This window comes from Euphorbia lathyris, chromosome 6, assembly GCF_963576675.1.
Source record: "Euphorbia lathyris chromosome 6, ddEupLath1.1, whole genome shotgun sequence".
Lineage (NCBI taxonomy): Eukaryota > Viridiplantae > Streptophyta > Magnoliopsida > Malpighiales > Euphorbiaceae > Euphorbia > Euphorbia lathyris.
In genome coordinates this window covers 82,837,814-82,860,106 of record NC_088915.1, presented here as the reverse complement: position 1 = coordinate 82,860,106, position 22,293 = coordinate 82,837,814, and the positions used below count along the sequence as shown (strand labels likewise).

Sequence of the window (22,293 nt, the reverse complement as noted above, 5' to 3'; positions counted from 1 at the left end):
TTTTTTAAATTAAAGTCTAAAATTTATATTTTTAAAATATAAAATTAAAATTTTAAATTATATATATATATGAAAATCAGTCGATGTGATTACAAATTCAAAAAAAAAAAAAATCACATGACAGTTTTTTTTTATTATTATTTATAGAAACCACGTTTTTATCCTATACAAGAATTAGAAACCACAACTTGACAATTGTAAAATAAAATCATTGTTTTTGATATATTAAGGATTATATTATCAATATTGATCTAAAAAGTAGATATTACCATTGTTTTAGATATTACCATTATTTGTTGTGATGTTTATGTAACCAACCCATCCAAATACATACATAATACAATACACTTATAGAAAAAAAAAATACAAAGACCGAGTCAATTTTTCATGGTCCCCAAATCTGCTTCCTCTGTAAAACAGACAGACAAGGAAAGGACAAGAAAGGGCAGAGGGGGTTGTCCAGGACACTTCTCCAATGTACTTTTCATCTTCATCTTCACGGGTTAAAACAATCACACTTTCCTCTTTCCTTCAATTTTTCTATTATCCAGGAGGTTTTGCTCCTCTATTCTTTAGACCAGGTTCTGGTTTTGAGGAGCAGAGACTCAAAATCATCCTGTCGTAAATGAAGATAGAACACTTTTTTTTTGTTTTTTTTTCCCTCTTGTTGAACTTCCTTCTCATACCCTTCACTGAACTTCATCCTGTCAAACGAAATCATTTCAAGCAATAACAAAACAGAAAATCCAATTAGAACCAATCAGACATAAAACAATGGACAGTCAAAGGATACAAACAAAGAATAGAAAAGAGAGACCGAAATGGAGAACATCAGAAATCTTGTGGATATCTCCTTTCTCAGGTAACTTTTTTTAATATAAAAACTCTATTTTGTGCTAATTACATGTCGAATCTGTTTCTTTTTTGTATATAATATAAGCATCCAATTACAGGTCGAATCTGTTCTAGTTAGATGTTGATTTGGGATTTTAGGGTTTATTCTTTTATTGCAACTCAGAAAGATAATTATATTCAATAACTCAAGATTTTAGAGTTTATTCTAGGCATAATTCTCATTTTAGCTCTTAAATTATACACTCAAAATCAATCAGATCATTGTTCTTTCAAAATCATCAATCAAACGCTTCATAAAATGCAATTTTATCTGACACATTACAGGTTTAATTGTTGGAGAGAAGACTTGGGTTCATTTACCCTTCTTTCGTTCAGATTTGAGAGAGAAGACTGGGTACCTGTTTAAGAGACAAATATTAAATGTGAGTTTTTTTTCCATTTTTTTCCCGCTTATAGGGTCGTTTTTGTGCTTTGGTATGCTAATTGAAGGAGTTTATTTAATTAATTATATGTAGCTAATCTTTTTACAGTTTTAGTCATGCTTGATTGTCAAAGTTTATGTGAAATGTTTTTGGTTAATGATTTTATATTCTGCTTGGTTTGGTTCAGTTGTTAGTTAATAGTTGTTGTTGTTAGTTGTTAATTGTTGTAGTTAGTTGTTTGAAGTTGCGATTAACTGTTTATTATTATCTGATTAAGAGGGTGTTTGCTTCAGCTTTTCAGAGCATCGTTTAACGTTTCATTCCAAACCGCATGAAATACATTGTTTGGTCATGTTTATACGGCAGTTTATATTTTGAGCAACTTTAATTCTTCAACTCTTAATTTTGAGATCATTTAAGTATTTTTTTTATTAGGAGAGAGAAAGTGCAACTTTAGAGTAAGAAAGTTTCAAAAATTATAATTTTGGAAAATAAAAAACATAGTTTCATAGTAAATGTGGTACTAAACAAATTCAATTATTGGAGTTTTCTAATTTGAGGTTATCAATGGTCAAAACCGATAATGTCAACCTCAAAATTTTTTGTTTTGCCAACAACGAGTACCTTAATCCTCTTTTAGTAACAAAAAAAACACAATCGCCTGTTTTTAAATCGACGAAACCACATGATTATATTTGGAATTTGCCTCAATAAAAAATTCAATCCAAATTAATAAAAATAATCTAAATAGATAAATAATAATTAAAAATAATAATTTTATTGAACGGGATAACACCTTGTTTTTTTTTTTAGTAATTATGTTATAGAAATAGGAATAATATTAACATCTAATGTATAGAAGCATCTTTTCGTAAAAAGCTCTAAAAAGCTGCTGTTTTTAAAAAAAAAATGTTACACTACTTTTTCTGCGGTTTGGAGTGAAACGATAAACACTGCTCCGAAAAGCTAAACACCCCTTAATACAATAACACTTTTAAAGTTCAATATTTGTTAAACTCAATTTGATTATTAATAATAATGGAAAAACATCGATCAGTTCTCGACAAATTTTCCCTCCTACTGAATTGATGGTTGAATGTTTTCTTCATCTGCATTAACTCAGACTGTTATTAGCTAATTTTCTGCCAGAAATTGCCATTGATATTCATGAATCATATGGAGCCATTGAGCATCACTTAATATAGGACCTTGCATATCTAACCAAATTCATAATATATAGACATTATCTAATTATGCACAATGAACTTAGTCTAAGCACTGCAAGTTAGACTCCAATTACACTTTCAAATATACTCCAATTATGTTCACAACCTGATGCACTGCAAGTTAGACTTCAATTACACTTTCAAATATACTCGAATTACGTTTACAACCTGATGCACTGCAAGGTAGACTAAGTACTTTCACAACAAAGTTCTGCAACTGTGGTGTTGTAGTGCCGTAAGCAATCCACCATTCGGCTATTTTTAAGATATGTATTGTAAGTTAGGTTATTAGGCAAGTTGCTACTGCCTATTTTTAGAATTATTTTAGCTTTGAGCTTTTCAAAAGTGACTTGCAGCCTAATATCCATTTCTTAAAAAAGAACAGACATAATGTATTTACCTGGAGATTTTGTTGTCCTGTGCCTAATAGCCATTTCCTTTCCAAACAACCTTCAGCATTTTGATCCCAAGGAAGTTGGTTGCTGATTTTATCTTGTTCACCATGGTTTCGAACTAATCTTTGTATAGCTTCGATCAAACCCGAACGAACTTCTTCATCATCATCTATGTTCGGGTTTGAATAGAAAACTACGGGTTCAAATAGTACCCTGTTGCATGCAAGGGTATATGAAGTTGACAATTCCATCTCTTGTCACTGATGTTAAAAATTTCAGTATAGTCTTCTTTTTCACATACTAAAAGTTACGAGCCTGCATGTTCCTTCTCCGTTAGCCATTGCAGCAGCCGAAGACTCTCTGTTACTCTTGTAGGAACACAAGAACAAATGAGTCATCATCTATTGTCACTGATGTTAAAAATTTCAGTATAGTCTTCTTTTTCACATACTAAAAGTTACGAGCCCGCATTTTCCTTCTCCGTTAGTCCTTGCAGCAGCCGAAGACTCTGAATTACTCTTGTAGGAACACAAGAACAAATGAATCATCCATCTAACCCCGAAGAAAACAATCAAAACATCAACAATTTTAGCAACCAGCTTTAAATCAACATATTTCTCATCTTATAACGGATTCTCCCAAATATAGAATCAGTAAGCAGATATATCTCATAAAAGACGTCAAAGTCCATTGTCTCTATACCTTCCCTGCTTATTGTAGGACCACAACTTTTCTGGAAAATCCAGTAGCCATTTGGGCTTTCATTTATCTCGGATATTTCATATCCAGTAATACATACAACATGATATAGAGGTTCTGAACCGATCATTCAAACGTTTTCTTTTATAGTGAATCGTCTATCCAATGAGTTATGATCCACCCATGGTTGATAACATCCAATGAATAGCCATTTCATTGTGAAGTCAATCAACAAGTCGACTCATAGAATTTCAATTTTGGCAATCGTACTCGTAACCTCCATATGGAATGATATCAGAAATTTAGTACGTCTAACTCCTAGCTCGGTATTGCACTGCATCATTTGGAGGTCCTTGAAAAGGATAGTGTTCTTCCGATGTTACTCTATCTTGCTTCAAAAAATTTAAAGTATCACGTATATGGAAGCTTCTATTGACATCAATGTTGTGTTGTATGGATAGTTTAGGCGTTGTAAGAGTAGGCCGGAATATACCACGCTTCAGTCGGAGAACCGCTTCTAAGGTTTTAACGCCTACGTGGGTATTGCACGTCTTACTATATACTGCAAGAATCAGAGATTGCACAAGCAAAAAACACAATTTTATCAACAAAAAGAGAAAAACAAATCTCATTAGTAAGTAAAATATCTATTAACCGCCCTGGTTTGTGGACTCGGGCAAAATCCAATTCTATCTAAATTCAGTACCATCGTTCCTGTATATGTTGTAGGACCATGTACCGGGTCCTTAGAAATTATCGCAACCGTCTGCGATCATATAGAGTTAGAGTTCTTCAAACCCAAATCTTCATCGTCACCAAATTTGATTTTCATGAACCCTTCCATTCTACTCCTACATTCCAATAGTAATACCATAAAGTGTTCAAAATGTCCAACCCATGTGACCGAAAAAATTCAGCAATATATGGCAAAAACAAGCAGAAGCATCTAATCTGGAAAAGGCTGCAATTTTAGACTTTGAAGATGTGGATAAATTTGGCGATGCAGAACTCTATATGGCTGCTAATGGTGGCCATAATTTCTGAAGACTCGGTACATGGTCCTACAACATATACATAAATGATGGTACTGAATTTAGAGATCATCGAATTTTGCCCGAGTCCGCAAACCAGGGCGGTTAAAATATATTTTACTTATCAATGAGATTTGTTTTTCTCTTTTTGTTGATGAAATTGTGTTTTTTGCTTGTGCAATCTCTGATTCTTGCAGTATATAGTAAGACGTGCAATGTCCACGTAGGCGTTAAAACCTTAGAAGCGGTTCTCCGACTGAAGCGTGCTAGATTTCGGTCTACTCTTACAACGCCTAAACTATCCATACAACACAACATTGATGCCAATAAAAGCTTCCATATACGTGATAGTTTAAATTTTTTGAAGCAAGATAGAGTAACATCGGAATAACACTATCATTTTCAAGGACCTCCAAATGATGCAGTGCAATACCGAGCTAGGAGTTAGACGTACTAAATTTTCGATATCATTCCATATGGAGGTTACGAGTACGATTGCCAAAACTGAAATTCTATGAGTCGACTTGTTGATTGACTTCACAATGAAAGGGATATTCATTGGATGTTATCAACCACGAGTGGATCATAACTCATTGGATAGACGATTCACTATAAAAGAAAACGTTTGAATGATCGGTTCAGAACCTCTTTATCATGTTGTATGCATTACTGGATATGAAATATCCGAGATAAATGGAAGCCCAAATGGCTATTGGATTTTCCAGAAAAGTTGTGGTCCTACGATAAGCAGGGAAGGTATAGAAACAATGGACTTTGACGTCTTTTATGAGATATATCTGCTTACTGATTCTATATTTGGGAGAATTCGTTATAAGGTGAGAAATATGTTGATTGTAAAGCTGATTTCTAAAATTGTTGATGTTTTGATTGTTTTCTTCGGGGTTAGATGAATGATTCATCTCTTTTTGTGTTCCTACAAGAGTAATACAGAGTCTTCGGCTGTTGCAAGGACTAACGGATAAGGAAAATATAGGCTCGCAGTACTTGGTATGTGAAAAAGAAAAATATAAAGAATTTACTTAACACAAAATCTGCTTCTATTTTGTCATTCTACAAATGATAGTTCTAGTCAGGGGCCCGGGCCTCTCCGGCTGCCGAAACCACCATGGTCACGAGTAGTTTCGGCCCCCCTAATACGAACTCACGGTTTCCAGCATCATCTCCTTCAACATAGTGATTTCTCTTCCTCTTCAGACCTTCGAGTGGTGCGCTTAGCTGGAATGGCCACACGAAGTTGTTTGCCTCTTTGAAGTGTGGTCCGACAGTCATGATCTCATGGATTAGATCCTCGAAACAGACAATTCAATGCTTTCCGAGAACCTACAACCATGAGTGCGTTCATATTATAAGCACACTGCACCTTTGTCTATAAACAGATATATACAAGCATCATTGATAAGAACATGTTCGACAATCGAATTGTCTGTCAAAGAATTTCTTTGTTGGGTTACTTTTCCGAAACCCCTCATGTAAATCAATTCTCGCACACTCTTTAAGTTCGAGACGTACATTGAAGTCTACCTCTACCTCTACCTCTTGTATATCAATTCTCGCACATCACACTCATGATAACCAAAGACAATTTGTAAATACACATTTTGTCCGGGGTAAACTTTTTTTTTACTCTTTTATCCAATTTATTTTATAAATATTTACATTATACAAATAAGTACTCCATATACTGATGTTTTGCTATAATTACTAGGTATACTGATATTTTACCATAAATAGTTGCTAATTACATTTTACAAAAAAAAAAAATTATATAGTTCATAAAATTAGTTAAATGTTTATATTGTAAATTGATTAGTACATTAATTATTAATTTTGATAAAAAAATGTTACTTATTTCTTTAATTAAATATGAACAAAAGGATATCAATTTTATTTCATAGAGTAAACATGTATAATCTAATTTAATTGTAAGATACTAAACTCGTCAAAAAAAATGTAAGATGCTAACTAATCTATATACTTAAAGCAAGATACATTTTCTGACATGTCAATTTCTTAGATTTTTACTATCATAATTTTCTTTTTAATTTTTTACAATATAATTAACTTTAAAAAATAACCTCTCCACTCCTCCTCCCACTACTCTCTCCTCAATTTTCGCCCCCTTCATCTTCAACTTCTTCTTCCCACAACTGTTGTTTTCGTCCTCTACTTTCACAATCTTAATCCCAACTTCTCCAAAATTAACTTCCATAGTTTCAATTCCTTAAACTATTCGTCCTTACTTCTTCGCCCTCTCTACACATGTTGTGGAATCATATCTCACCTTTATATTTTTCATCATCCAATAAGCAGCATTTGATTTGATCTGTTAAGTTTACAAACAAAACTCTACATTGGTAGCCATGAATGAAAGCTCAAAGTATGTTTGGATTTGGAATTAAAAGCACTTAAATTTCTAGAATTGATGAATGATGTGAAGTGATTTTTCTGACATTGTTAAAAAATTGTTGCAGATGTTATACATGATAGGAATTATGGGTTCAATTAGAATTCCTTAATTTGTTAAAATTGTTTTGTAATTTCAAACTGTATATTCTAATTGCTTATGTTTCCGAAAAATTATAAACGGTGCCTTGAAGAATGGTTGGTTGGTTGCTTGGACAGGTATTTTCATCTCAAAATTTTCCCTCTCATATGGATACATTGCATTCCACAATTTTCTAGCTTGCTCTCTCTCTCTTCTCCATGCTTTGTTCTTATTTTTTTTATTTCCTTTTGACTATTTTCCATTCTTTCATTGATCTATTATTTGGCAATACACATGGCTATCTAAACTTTTTCTTTTGTTACTTCTCATATAAATTGAGGGATCTCTAGCAATCCAAAGATTTCTAGGTATCATGTTGGAAGTAACTCAATTTTTTACAATTGCATTAACAAGGTATCCACCTCCTCACTCTGTGTATAACTAGAGAATTTCTGATATGAAATTTCATCTATTGCAGATTAAGCTGGATTTTATTTTAATTTGAGCAGATTCTAAAATTGTGCATAGCGATTTAATATTAGTATTGATTTTGAACATGAGGGATTTCCTTTTTAACCAATTGACGATATGGATTCTTATCAAGTTATGTATGCAGAAATTTTGAAGATAGTATTGGTACTGAAGATCAACATTCAATGAATAAAATCAACACCAAAAAGATCAATATTAAAAAGGAAGATTGATCGGTTTAATGTTTAGTAAAAAAGTTCGGTTCAATTCATTTTTATCTAGCTAGCAATTATTTTGGAATTTATGAGTTCTTTAAATCTCTTTCAATATGGAACAAAATGTTATTTACGAATTCATTAATATATTATTTAGTAATATTTCAATATTTCAATTTTATTTATAGGAATGTTAACCGTTACCCTCAAAATAGATTTCTTTTAATCATATTAGTTATTAGCATTACATTATTTAATAATATAAAATAGAAATCGAATTCCTATAATATAATTATATGATATTGTCCAAGATTTCACATCAAATGTGTAGAATATTAATCAATCAACTAATTTACAACTTTTACTGGGAGGTATATATTTTAAGCAAAGAAATTACAACTTTGGGAGGATCACAAATGTCTATTTGATTTTTTTCTTGATGCTTCTGCTTTTCATTTAATTAATTGAGATATTCATTAACATATTGAAATCATATGTATTATACTAAGGGGGTGTTTGGTAGCTGCTTTTCCACCTCCTGTTTGTCTTTTCACTTTGAAAAGGAGAGTTTAAGATGTTTGGTTAGATACCTCCTGTTTGCCTTTTGTAGCCGAAAAGTAGCTTTTTATAAAAGCAGGGAATCTCTGCTTTTTGGAACAGCAACATTTTCAAACAGCAAACCGTAACAAGAAACAGCAAACAACAGATAAAACAAACGGACCCTAAAGCTTTTGTTAATTATATGTAAATGCACTTGCTTAGTTCGGTATATATAATTTGAGGATATTATAAGATGACTAAGAATTGATATAAGAGTTTATTATTTCAGGATTAAAAAAATTCTTTCAATTCACCTCATTTAGTGTTTTAGAGGTCTTTTTGATGAGTTGTCAACGTAGTAAAAAATCAGATTAAAAATATTTGATTAATTAAAAATAAATATTTAATTAATTAAAAATAACAAATTTATATTTATAATATATTAAATAATTGCTAGCCTATTAATTAAAATAATAAAAGAAAGTAAGAGTTACGGGAAGATGAAAAAACACAAAGCAAAGGAAATCCAAAAGTCACAAATAAACTTCTATATAAAACATGATAGATAGTATTCTACCATTATATTCATTGGTCACGATAGATAGTATTATATTTCCGAAGGTAAATATTCGATTTTTTTCATATGTAGTAGTTGTTTTGTTCTCAATTCTGTTGTTGTTTTATTTTTATTAAACAATAGTTGTTATAGTTTCATCTTTCAGATTCATTTCTGTTGTTACCCAGGTTCTATACCTCTCGCTATCTTATCCATATTTTCTTTTTTATTTATTTTTTTCCCAAACTGATAACTTCAATTGAAGAAATCCGACAGAAATAGAAGATGCATGAACAACTAAAACCGGAAAACACAAAAGTGTCAAAAATTACAAGAAATTCTTATGTTTCTCAAGGTAATTATTCGATTTTTTTTTTCATATGTTGTAGTTATTTTTGTTCTCAATTGTGTTGTTGTTTTTTTATTAAACAATAATTGTTATAGTTTCGTTTTTCAGAGATGAAATTCCATTTCTGTCGTTACTCAGGTTCCATACATCTCGCTACCTTATCCATGTTTTCTTTTTATTTGTCTTTTTTTTTCAAAATGACTAAAATAAAGATTTTATAAATTTGTATTCTTTTTTAATATATGTTGCTAGGTGTTATCGTTTCGATTGCTAACTCTTAACTAAAATTTAGATTTTCGGCTTTATATGAACTCAATTTTTGGCTTTCTCAATTGTGCTGTTGTTTTATTTTTATTAAACAATTGTTGTTATAGTTTCATCTTTCAGAGATGAAATTCCATTTCTGTCGTTATCTAGATTCCATACCTCTCGCTACCTTATCCATGTTTTCTTTTTTATTTATTTATTTTTCAAAATGACTAAAATAAAGATTTTGTATATTTGCATTCTTTTTTAGTATATGTTCCTAGGTGTTATCATTTTGATTGTTAACTCTAACTAAAATTTAGATTTTCGGCTTTTTATGAACTCAATTTTTAGTTTTAATTGAAGTTAGATTAATTTTTCTAATTCGCAACATGTTGAAATCCACTCATTTTTTTTAGTTTGAGTTTAGCTAATTGATATGGATTGTATTTTTTATTTTTATGCATTTTGGTACAAATAGATATAAAGTTTCACACGATAGTTGTTCATTGAAGTTTGAGACATATTAAATAAAATATTAAAGAGATATTAGAATATTATACTTACAATGAAGTTTATTTCAATATAAATTATGTTATATTATTATTATTATTATTATTATCATCAAGAAGTTATTTTTTTCCAATTTTCTAGACAATGAGATTGTAAGCATCTAATACGCTTGATAAGATGTTTATTCTTAAAGAATGTGGATTATGCTAGATACGAATTCAAATTCAAGGTAAATAAAAATAAATTTTGATGCTCAAAATCCTAAAAATGTACATTAATTATGGATATTGAGATAATTGCTTTTGCAACATTGGCTTATATAATTTTTAACTATTATATTATGGTTCATATAAAATTGTTAGTATTTTCAAGAGTTTTTAACAGATGAAAATGAAATATGATCATAGGACAAATTATTGAAAAATATTAATTAAGAAAATATTATTATTTGAATCTCTTCAAATTCTCAAATGTTGAGCATAATGATTCTAATTAATATAATTAATTTCACATATTAATTATAAAACGTTTTTTTTTGTACTGAGTGGTTACAATTGCGATTTAATTCTATTTAACTAAAATTAATTTATGGACTTAATACTTCATTAAGAAAAAATAAAATGTTTAATTAATGGGCAAAAAATATTCCCACTCTCATTTTTATACGCTTATGTCTCGATATTCTCTCTTATTTTCAAAAAAAAAAACCCGAGAGAAAGATGGTTCTCTCCTAATTATCTTTTTCGTCCCTTCATTTTTTTTTCAATTCTTTTGTTTGTTTTTCTTACTTACAAAATTCAAGAATATATAATTATTAGAAAATATTAATGAAGTCAAATAAGTGATATCTACGAGTATTGCTGATATTCTATATAGTGAAAGAATGAAGAACAAATTAATCGAATGTCTTGATGAGATATTACGAGATGAAAATAGGAGAAATCATCATCTTAAATTGATTCAATTAGATATATTGGGTTATTGTAGCAGAATGAATAATTGAATTCGAATACTTGGTGATCATGAAATTCCATCAACCAAAATAATTATCATCAAGATGAATTTGTGACTAATTCTTACGAATTTTATTTTTTTATATGTAACATATTGAATTGATAAAGTTTCTTCATATGCAACATTAGAAAAGTATTGATTGTAATAGTTTATAGAATAATATATTGATGTTGCTTCCATTTTAACATAGATTGTAATTCTTTTGTATCGTAGATATAATATTTAATTTTAATTGTAGTTTAATTCAATTTTTGTTTAACCTATATTGTAATTCTTTTGTATCGTAAATATAATATTTAATTTTAATTATAGTTTAATTCAATTTTTGGTTTTTTATTATATTATAATATATTTCTTAATTAATCTGCTATTTTATTATTATTGTTTCACAGAATATTTGGAATATGAAAATGTATTAAAATTCCTAAAAAGTACAAATCATTGAATTTTATAAAAATAAATAAATCATTCATCTTTAGTTAAAATTCTATAAAAAAGTAGTCAATTATTTTTAAAATTAATTTAATTTGAATTATCATTAAAAAATATATATTAATTTCAAATATACATAATATAAATTTTTTTTTCATAGCATGATATAAAATTATTTAAAAGTAAATATGTCAATTTATTTATTTATCTAAATTATATAAAAGTTTCATACCCCGTGCATCGCACGGGTTTTCGACTAGTTAATGATTAAATTACAAACATTTATTTGAAGAAAATAAATAAAATAAAAAGGAAATAGAAATAGAAATGGAATTTCGGGTTAGTTATATAAATTTCATAATTAACTACAAAATTACAACTAAATCAGTTTAGTAAGTTTAATTATGAATATGTCATTATTTTTCATATATAACAAATAAAGTATGATTTTACATCATAATTTAAAATTTTTAAATTCCAATTCATAAATTCTAAATCCTAGCCAATATATTCTAAACCTATAATTTATAAATTCCACTTTTTAAAATAGATAGTCTCACATAAATCAAAATTATAACTTGATATAATTATAAATAATTTTTTAAATGTAAACTTTATAGGGTTAATCACATAGAAGTCAAAATACAGTGCTTTATTAGAGAATAATGGTAAAGGCTATGCTTACTTTGTTTTTTACAAAGTAAGCATTACTTTGTATGTTTTCACCGTTGGATTAATTTTATGCTCCATCATCCAATGGTGAGAACACACCAAGTAACGATACTTTGTCAAAAACAAAGTAACCATAGAGATAACCCATGGTAGGTAACAAATTTTCACTTTTGTCAAATTATAAAAATCTTAAACTACTTTTAACATAAAACTTGGTAACCTTTAAAGTAGGAGTAAATTATTATTTTAATATATAATAATTATTCAAAACATTAAATTAAAATAAAAATTCATAATTACAAAAAAAAAAAAACCACCATCTCTTCAGTTTCTTCATTTCTCGTCTCTGGGGTGGAAAATCAAAACAAGAAACAAAGAGGTTCTTCACTTTTGCAGCGGGATAACAGCAACTGAATTGAGATTGGAGACACATTTTCTATTCAATTCACATGAATTTCAGAATAAAGTGTTATTCGAATTATGGGTTTCTTCTACCAGTGTGATCTTCATTCAATTTAACCATGGCGGTAGCATTCTTTATTTAGTAAGTTGATTTTCCAATTTCCAATCATTAATTTCTGATGTAGTTTTTGGCAAATCTTTTCTATTTAACTTGCATGAATTTCAGAATCAAGTGGATTCTTGGAATTTTTGGGTCATATGAGTAAAACTTTTAACTCATTTCCACTTGTTGCTCCAATTTGCAGATTCAACAGGAATTTGGAGAGAAGACTTGGGTTCATTTACCCTTCTTTCGTTCAGATTTGGGAGAGAAGACTTGGTACCTGTTTAAGAGACAAATATTAAATGCAAGTCTTTTTTCCCGCTTATAGTGTCGTTTTTGAGTTTTTTTTTAATTAATTATATGTAGCTAATATTTGTACAGTTTTAGTCATGCTTGATTGTCAAGTTTATTTGAAATGTTTTTGGTTAATGATTTTATATTCTGTTTGGTTCAGTTGTTAGTTAATAGCTGTTAATTTTGTTGTAGTTAGTTGTTTGATGTTGCGATTAACTGAGGGTGCTTGTTTCAACTTTTCGGAACATCGTTTTAACGTTTCATTCCAAACCAGAGGAAATACAGTGAAAGTATTTTTGAGCAACTTTAATTCTTTAATTTTTAATTTTGAGATCATTTAAGTATTTTTTTATTAGGAGAGAGAGTGCACGTTTAGAGTGAGAAAGTTTTAAAAATTATAATTTTGGAAAATAAAAAACATAGTTTCATGGTAAATGTGGTACTAAACAAATTCAATTATTGGAGTTTTCTAATTTGAGTTAATCAACGGTCAAAACCGATCATGTCAACTTCAAAACTTTTAGTTTTGCTAACGAGGACCTTAGTCCTTTTTTAGCAACAAAAAAACACAAACATCTATTTATAAATCGGTGAAACCACATGATTACATTTGGAATTTGCCCCAATAAAAAATTCAATTCAAATTAATAAAAATAATCTAAATAAATAAATGATTATTAAAAATAATAATTTTATTGAATAGGACAACATCTTGTTTTTTTAGTAATAATGTTATAGAAATAGGAATAATATTAACATCTAATATATACAAACATCTTTTCGTGAAAAGCTCTAAAAAGCTGTTGTTTTTATATAAAAAAAATGTTACACTACTTTTTCTGTGGTTTGGAGTGAAACGATAAACACTGTTCAGAAAAGCTAAACACCCCTTAATACAATAACACTTTAAAGTTCAATATTGTTAAACTCAGTTTGATTTTATTAATAATAATGGTTAAACCCTTAACAATTATGCCATAAAAATAAATTAGGTACCATCTTGTAACCAAAAAAATTATGTATTATTTCTGATTAGAGATTTTATCTTAAATAAGTATTACCTACTATAGTGCTTTTAAAAATGGTATGGTTGTATTTTTTGAACCAGTGAAACTCTTCCTTTCAAAAAAAAAATAATAATAATAGCTCCCACAAATACTTAAAGTAATATTAAGTAAAAATAGAAGTTGATTGGGAATATGAGTAGAGGATAAGATGTTCATTGGTGATTTTGAAAGAGTGGGAACCTAATTGATTTTAGGTGTAGTTTAAGGGCTAAATTGGGCTTTATGTCTTTGTTTTCTGGTGGTATTTCAATGTTGTTCTTCAAATCATTGTATTCTAAAACAAGATGGAATTGAATCCACAAACCAGGGCGGTTATTTTACTTTCCAATTAGATTTGTTTTTCAATTTTTGTTCATAAAATAACATAGTTGTTAAAGGCGTATAAAATAAAAATATATACTCTTTTATTAGTTAAGTATAAACCAAAAAAACATTTATAACCACACAAACAAGATAAAACAGCATAAACATAATACTAAATCATAAATGTCAAAAACCATTCATCCTTCATAAAGTACCTAATTATAACTAATGATATTACTAATAACCATTCATTGTCAATAAAAAACATATAACAGAAACTAATCATTATCATCATGATCATCCTCCAAATTAATATCTTCCTCTCCATAAACTCCTCCACTATCATTTTCATCTCCAATTTCCTCCTCTTTATGTTCATCATCCTTCTCCCGCTCATCTATTAGTGGCATAGATGACTTAGCTCTCACATGAGGACGAGGAGTTGTTTTCGCTTTTACCTTTCCTTTAGTCTTACCACATAAGGTCAAAGCAATACTTTTGCTTCGAGATGGATATCTTTCTTCCTCAACCCCACTTAGCTCTAGCAACTACACCCCAAGTTAAATCATCATTCTCAAACACTAAAGCATCATCTGCATTTCCTTCTTCTCCCTCCATTCTACCTATCAATCATTCATTACTTTCATCTATATCCTTCAAAGAGTTCGGATCAATGCGATCTCGCATCTCATATCGACGTCTCAACGCCTGATTATATTTCACAAATACTAAGTCATTCAAACGTTCTTGGGCTAGCTTATTTCTCCTCTTAGTGTGAATCTACAAATATATATAAAAAAAATCATAAGTATAATTATTAAATAAAAACAGTAAATCATAAGAAATTAACTAAGATATAAATATTAAATTTAAGGCTGACTTACACTTTCAAATATACTCCAATTACATTCACAACCTGATGCACTGCAAGTTAGACTAAGCACTTGCACAGTAAAGTTCTGCAACTGTGGTGTTGTAGTGTCGTAAGCAATCCACCATTCGGCTGAAAAAAAAAAGAATATTTTTTAAAACAGATATTGTAAGTTAGGTTATTAGGCAAGTTGCGCATGCTACTGCCTATTTTTAGAATTATTTTAGCTTTGAGCTTTTCAAACAGACAAAATGTATTCACCCAGAGATTTTGTTGTCCTAAGCCTAATAGCCACTTCCTTTCCAAACAACCTTCAGCATTTCGATCCCAAAGAAGTTGGTTGCTGATTTTATCTTATTCATCATAGTTTCGAACTAATCTTTGTATAGCTTCGATCAAACCCGAACGAACTTCTTCATCATCATCTATGTTCAAGTTTGTATAGAAAAACTCTAGGTTCAAATAATACCTTGCTGCATGCAACGGTATATGAAGTTGACAATTCCATCTCTTGTCAATGATGTTAAAAATTTCAGTATAGTCTTCTTTTTCACATACTAAATGTTGCGAGCTTGCATTTTCCTTCTCCGTTAGTCCTTACAGCAGTCGGAGACTCTCCATTACTCCTGTAGGAACACAAGAATAGATGAATCATCCATTTAACCCCGGAGAAAACAATCAAAACATCAATAATTTTAGAAATCAGCTTTATAATCAACATATTTCTCACCTTATAACGGATTCTCTCAAATATAGAATAAGTAAAGAGATATATCTCATAAAAGACGTCAAACTCCATTGTCTCTATACCTTCCCTGCCTATCGTAGGACCACAACTTTTCTGGAAAATCCAGTAGCCATTCGGGCTTCCATTTATCACGGATATTTCATATCCAATAATGCACACAACATGATATAGAAGTTTTGAACCGATCATTCAAACGTTTTTTTTATAGTGAATCGTCTATCCAATGAGTTATGATCCACCTATGGTCGATAACATCTAATGAAGAGTCATTCATTGTGAAGTCAATCAACAAGTCGACTCATAGAATTTCAATTTTGGCAATCGTAACCTCCATATGGAATGATATCGGAAATTTAATACGTCTAACTCCTAGCTCGGTATTGCACTGCATCATTTGGAGGTCCTTGAAAATGATACTGTTCTTCCGATGTTACTCTCTATCTTGCTTCAAAAAATTTAAAGTATCACGTATATGGAAGCTTTTATTGGCATCAATGTTGTGTTGTATGGATAGTTTAGGCATTGTAAGAGTAGGCCGGAATCTACCACGCTTTAGTCGGAGAACCGCTTGTAAGGTTTTAACGCCTACGTGAGCATTGCATGTCTTACTATATACTGCAAGAATCAGAGATTGCACAAGCAAAAAACACAATTTTATCAACAAAAAGAGAAAAACAAATCTCATTAGTAAGTAAAATATCTATTAACCGCACTGGTTTGTGGACTCGAGCAAAATCCAATGCTATCTAAATTCAGTACCATCGTTCCTGTATATGTTGTAGGACCATGTAAACCGTCTCTTGTCACTGATGTTAAAAACTTCAGTATAGTCTTCTTTTTCACATACTAAAAGTTACGAGCCTGCATGTTCCTTCTCCGTTAGCCATTGCAGCAGCCGAAGACTCTCTGTTACTCTTGTAGGAACACAAGAACAAATGAGTCATCATCTATTGTCACTGATGTTAAAAATTTCAGTATAGTCTTCTTTTTCACATACTAAAAGTTACGAGCCCGCATTTTCCTTCTCCGTTAGTCCTTGCAGCAGCCGAAGACTCTGAATTACTCTTGTAGGAACACAAGAACAAATGAATCATCCATCTAACCCCGAAGAAAACAATCAAAACATCAACAATTTTAGCAACCAGCTTTAAAATCAACATATTTCTCATCTTATAACGGATTCTCCCAAATATAGAATCAGTAAGCAGATATATCTCATAAAAGACGTCAAAGTCCATTGTCTCTATACCTTCCCTGCTTATTGTCAGACGTGCAATACCCACGTAGGCGTTAAAACCTTACAAGCGGTTCTCCGACTGAAGCGTGGTAGATTCCAGTCTACTCTTGCAACGCCTAAACTATTCATACAACACAATATTGATGCCAATAAAAGCTTCCATATACGTGACACTTTAAATTTTTTGAAGCAAGATAGAGTAACATCGGAAGAACACTATCCTTTTTAAGGACCTCCAAATGATGCAATGCAATACCGAGCTAGGAGTTAGACGTACTAAATTTCCGATATCATTCCATATGGAGTTTATGAGTACGATTGCCAAAATTGAAATTCTATAAGTCGACTTGTTGATTGGCTTCACAATGAACGGCTATTCATTGGATGTTATCAACCACGGCTAGATCATAACTCATTGGATAGACAATTCACTATAAAAGAAAACGTTTGAATGATCTGTTCAGAACCTCTATGTCATGTTGTGTGCATTACTGGATATGAAATATCCGAGATAAATGGAAGCCCGAATGGCTACTGGATTTTCCAGAAAAGTTGTGGTCCTACGATAGGCAAGGAATGTATGGAGACAATGGACTTTGACGTCTTTTATAGGATATATCTCCTTACTGATTCTATATTTGGTAGAATCCGTTATAAGGTGAGAAATATGTTGATTATAAAGCTGATTTCTAAAATTGTTGATGTTTTGATTGTTTTCTTCAGGGTTAGATGGATGATTCATCTGTTCTTGTGTTCCTACAAGAGTAATAGAGAGTCTCCGGCTGTTGCAAGAACTAACGGATAAGGAAAATGTAGGCTCGCAGGGTATGTGAAAAAAATATATAAAGAATTTACTTAACACAGAATATGCTTCTCTCATGCTACCTATTTTGTTATTCTACAAATGATAGTTCTAGTCAGGGGCCCGGGCCCCTCCAGCTGCCGGAACCACCATGGTCATGAGTAGTTTCGACCCCCCTAATATTACTCTATGTAGATTCTATGTAGTAATTTTTCATTGTTTAAAGGTAGATGAGATGGTCAAAAACATTTGTTCCTTTTTAAAAGATCATAGGTTCAATTCCCCTAACCTAAATTTATTTTAGAAAGTGTTTATTTATTTAAATTTTATTTTTCAATAATTATAAAATAGGTTATCATTATTAATTTATTTATTTATTTGCATAACACTTTTGAACTCATTTTTATTATGTCTTTTCCATTAAAAAAAATTAATTTCTTATTTTTGAGACTCAAACAACTTAATTTCTAAATTAAATTTTAAAACTAAAAATAAAAATAAAAATATGTTATAATTTTTTTAGAAACTAGCATTTTACTAATAAAAAAACTAAATATATCTCATTATGGATTAAGCTTGTCCAAAATTCAAAATTTCAATATTTTATACCTATTAGGTACTCCCTAAATCAAAATTTCTAATTTTTTTTGGTCTGTTAGGCCTCTATAAATCAGAACTTCTAAGAAAAAATTGGCCTATTATGCCTTTTTAAATCCAAATTTCTAATTTTTTTTTTTGCCTCTTAGGCCTCCTTAAATCCAAATTACTAATTTTTTTTGGCCTAGTAGTCCATCTGAAATCAAATTCAAATTATAACACGCATAAATAAAAAAAATCCTCAAACGCACATGTAAAATCACCCCCGTAAATGAGTAATCCTGTATTCGTCACTGGTTCTAGTTTTTTTTTTTAGTTTTTATGCCATTGAATTTAAAAAAAAAATTTATGTCCTATTTTGACAGATAATTTGCATAATACTTTGGATATACTTCATCTGTAGTCTATTTGTTTCATAGCCATCCCGTTCTTATATTCTTTATACTTGTCTAGAAACTCAAAATAATTTATTAGTTGTCAACTTTTTACGTAATACACTGTTTAGTCCTCCTATTTTGAAAAACATATTATAAGGTCTCTAACTTTTGTCAATATTAACCCTTTGATCCTTTTTGTCTATTTTTTTTAGATTTTTGACCGAACTTATCTTGGCTTTCAAGATAGCTATAGTACAATACAAAATGATCATGTTACTCTGTTATTTTCTGTATATCTGTTTATGCCAAATATAACGGTTAAAAGTCTAAAAAAAATAGATAAAAGAATCAAAGGGTTAACAGTGACAAAGGATAGGGACCTTATAATGTGTTTTTCAAAATATGAGTACTAAACAGTATGTTAGGTAAAAAATAGGGGACTAATAAATTATTTACCCCATTTTCAACTAGTTGCACTGCTAAAGTTTAGTTAATTAAGCATTTGTTTTAATTTGGAGAATTTTAAGATAAAATAGTTACTAATTGATTGTATGAATAAGTCATTGATTAGTTGAAATATAAAATTACATGTACACAAGTCATTGTAGGAATTAATTCATTGTTAGTTGATATAGAAACTTTTTTTTTGTTTATTGGCTTTTAAGACCTGTTCTTTATTACTTAATTTCAGTATCAATCAGTTCAATTCAGTTCCGTAATTTATCATTACTTATTATAATTATTATTATCTTTTAGGAATAAGTTTAAAAAGAATCCCTGTGGTTTCAGCATTTGTCAGTTTGAGAATTATGAATTTTTTCTTGACAAAATGATACCCGAGGTTTGTTCCATTTGCAAATTGAGGATTATTTCTTCACATCTTTAATACATATGACATGATTAAAGAGTTTTTTCGTCCATGAACTTATAAAACTCATAAAATAAAATATTTTATTTAGCTATTTGGCAAAACCCATCAACAATCTGTGAATCTGATTATATGTCTCTTAAAACTCTTCTATTTTCTAATTCCTTAAGAATTTACCATTTCTCTTTTTTTCACACCAGTGACAGGGAATGCTTTTTCTGGACATTAACTATCACAATAAGAAAAAAATTTATTTTTGTTCAAAGTGGTATATATCTCAAGTGCATAATTGATGTTGTCTTGTCTGGATAGTGTAGATTGAGTAGATAACTAATAATTAAGGTTACAGTAATAGAAAAGAGAGAGTTTTGATAGACATATAATAGGATTCACAGTTTTATAAGTTGATGGATGAAAAGGCCCTTTAATTATAATGATAATTATAATGATGTGAACAAACAATCCTCACTTTGCTAATGGAGCAAACCTCAGGTATCATTTTGTCAAGAAAAGATTCATAGTCCTCAAATTGTCAAATGCTGAAACCACAAGGTTTTTTTATGTAGTGTCCCTATTTTTTATAATTATTTTTTTCTTTATTATTAGAACCAAACCAATAATAATTCCACTAATAATATTCCTATATCCAATTTTCTTATTCTTCGAACGTGACGCAGATGTCAAGTTTTTAATTTATAGGTTTCAAACCAAAAATCATGACTATTGAAAAATGAAAAGATGTCTTTTGATGTCTTAGGATGACCACGAGAAGAAAACGCGTGTCGCGATCGAGATTCTCAGAATCTTGATCGCGACACGCCTTGCCCTTTGGCAAGGTGCTGTGTTGTGCTCTGGTCATCCTAAATCTCTGTAGAGATTTTCAAAATCTCTGCACAAGTAGAAATTCATCTAAGGCTGAAAAAAAACAAAAATCCTTGCATGAGCAGAAATTCATCAAACTCTAAAAACAAAAATCTCTGTAGAGATTTTTAAAATCTTTATATGAGCAGAAACTTTAAGTTTGATGTGATTTCTCTTAATTTTTATTCAATTGAGATTTTTTTAGACACTTTCCTAATTAATTACAAATAACTAAGATACATAATATATATTTTTAATATCTTTTAATGAAAAAAAATTATTATTTCTAATCTAATTATTATTTTCTAAACTAAAGACTAATGTGTAAACTAAACTAAAAATGAAATGCAAAATTTAAAATACGAAAACTAAAAATATGATAATCCTTAAGAATTCTCAAGGAGAATCTAAATGTTGAACAAAATCAATTACCTGGACTTGATTTAAATATGGTCCCGTCCATTTAGACTTTAACTTACCTGGAAACAACCTCAATCGCGAAAAAACTGTTTATTGCTTAATTCTGCTTATACTGCTTGGGATGATTTTGAGAATAATGTTATGTCTCTACTACTGCATTCACTTACTGAGGAGATAATGCATGTTTATTTGAATTTTGACCTAACCATTTTCTTGTAAAAGATCAAGCAAATGGGGAAATCCTGTTACGCGTTCCGAGTAAGGATGGGCTTTATGTGCTTCCACCAAGGTTAAAGGAGGCGCTAGTAGGAGAGAAGGGGTCTTTTGAACGGTGGCATGCACAATTGAGGCATTGTCAGAATCAAACAGTTAGCAAAATTTTGAAGAATAATAAGATTGTGTTAACAGCACCAATCAATAGTTGTTTATTTTGTCCTCTAGGAAAATTAGCCAAAACTTATTTACCTTCAATTGTGCGTTCCGGCACCTCTATTTTTGAAAATTTACATTTGGATGTTTGGGGCCCTACGCCTGTTCTTTCTTTCAATGGACATCGTTAATTTTTAATTATCATTGATGAATTCACTCGTTTTGGATGGATATTCTACCTTAAAAATAAAAGTGAAGTTGTTATTACTTTTCAAAAAATTTATGCCATGATTAGAAATCAGTACAATGCTCATGTTAATAATTTCTACACTAATCTTGGGGGTGAATTTTAAGCACTTCAATCATTCCTACAAACAAATGGTATTGTTCATAAAATTGCATGTCCACATACACATGCACAAAATGGTATTGCTGAACACAAAATTCAACATGTTGATACTTGTCTTACCTTGTTGGCTAATGCTTCTTTACCTCTCTGTTTTTGGAACTATGCCATGATTCATAGCATGTGCATGATTAATATTCTTCCTACTAAAACTCTTTGTAATAAATCCCCATTTTTTCTCTTCCACAAAAAACAACCTGCTTATTCCTCTTTGCGTGTTGTTTGAAGTGGCATTTTCCCATTACTTCGTCCCTATAATCGACATAAGTTTGAGTTTCGTTCAAAATTATGTGTCTATTTAGGTCCCTCTTCAAACCATTCTGGTGATCTATGTCTTGATTTCTCAACTAAGAGAATTTATATTTGCAAATTTGTTCGGCATCATGAGGACTTCTTCCCTGCAACAAATTTCGTGGCATCGCCTCC

General features: G+C 30.1%; 1 protein-coding gene across 7 annotated transcripts; it reads left to right on the top strand.

Moving 5' to 3' along the window:
- The first annotated feature begins 431 nt into the window (after positions 1-431).
- On the top strand, positions 432-21,726 carry LOC136234126 (uncharacterized). 7 transcript variants are annotated; one of them, XM_066023897.1, is made up of 5 exons: positions 432-862; positions 1,180-1,277; positions 7,247-7,271; positions 7,485-7,548; positions 7,751-7,932. In XM_066023897.1, exons 1-5 carry the CDS (start codon positions 775-777, stop codon positions 7,836-7,838), a joined length of 363 nt encoding a protein of 120 aa, XP_065879969.1. In that variant the 5' UTR covers positions 432-774; the 3' UTR covers positions 7,839-7,932. The 7 variants fall into 7 exon arrangements, 1 of the variants encoding a protein (XP_065879969.1); XR_010691060.1 differs by lacking the exons at positions 7,247-7,271; positions 7,485-7,548; positions 7,751-7,932 and adding exons at positions 17,891-17,992; positions 21,315-21,726; XR_010691063.1 differs by lacking the exon at positions 7,247-7,271.
- The last annotated feature ends 567 nt before the right edge of the window (positions 21,727-22,293 follow it).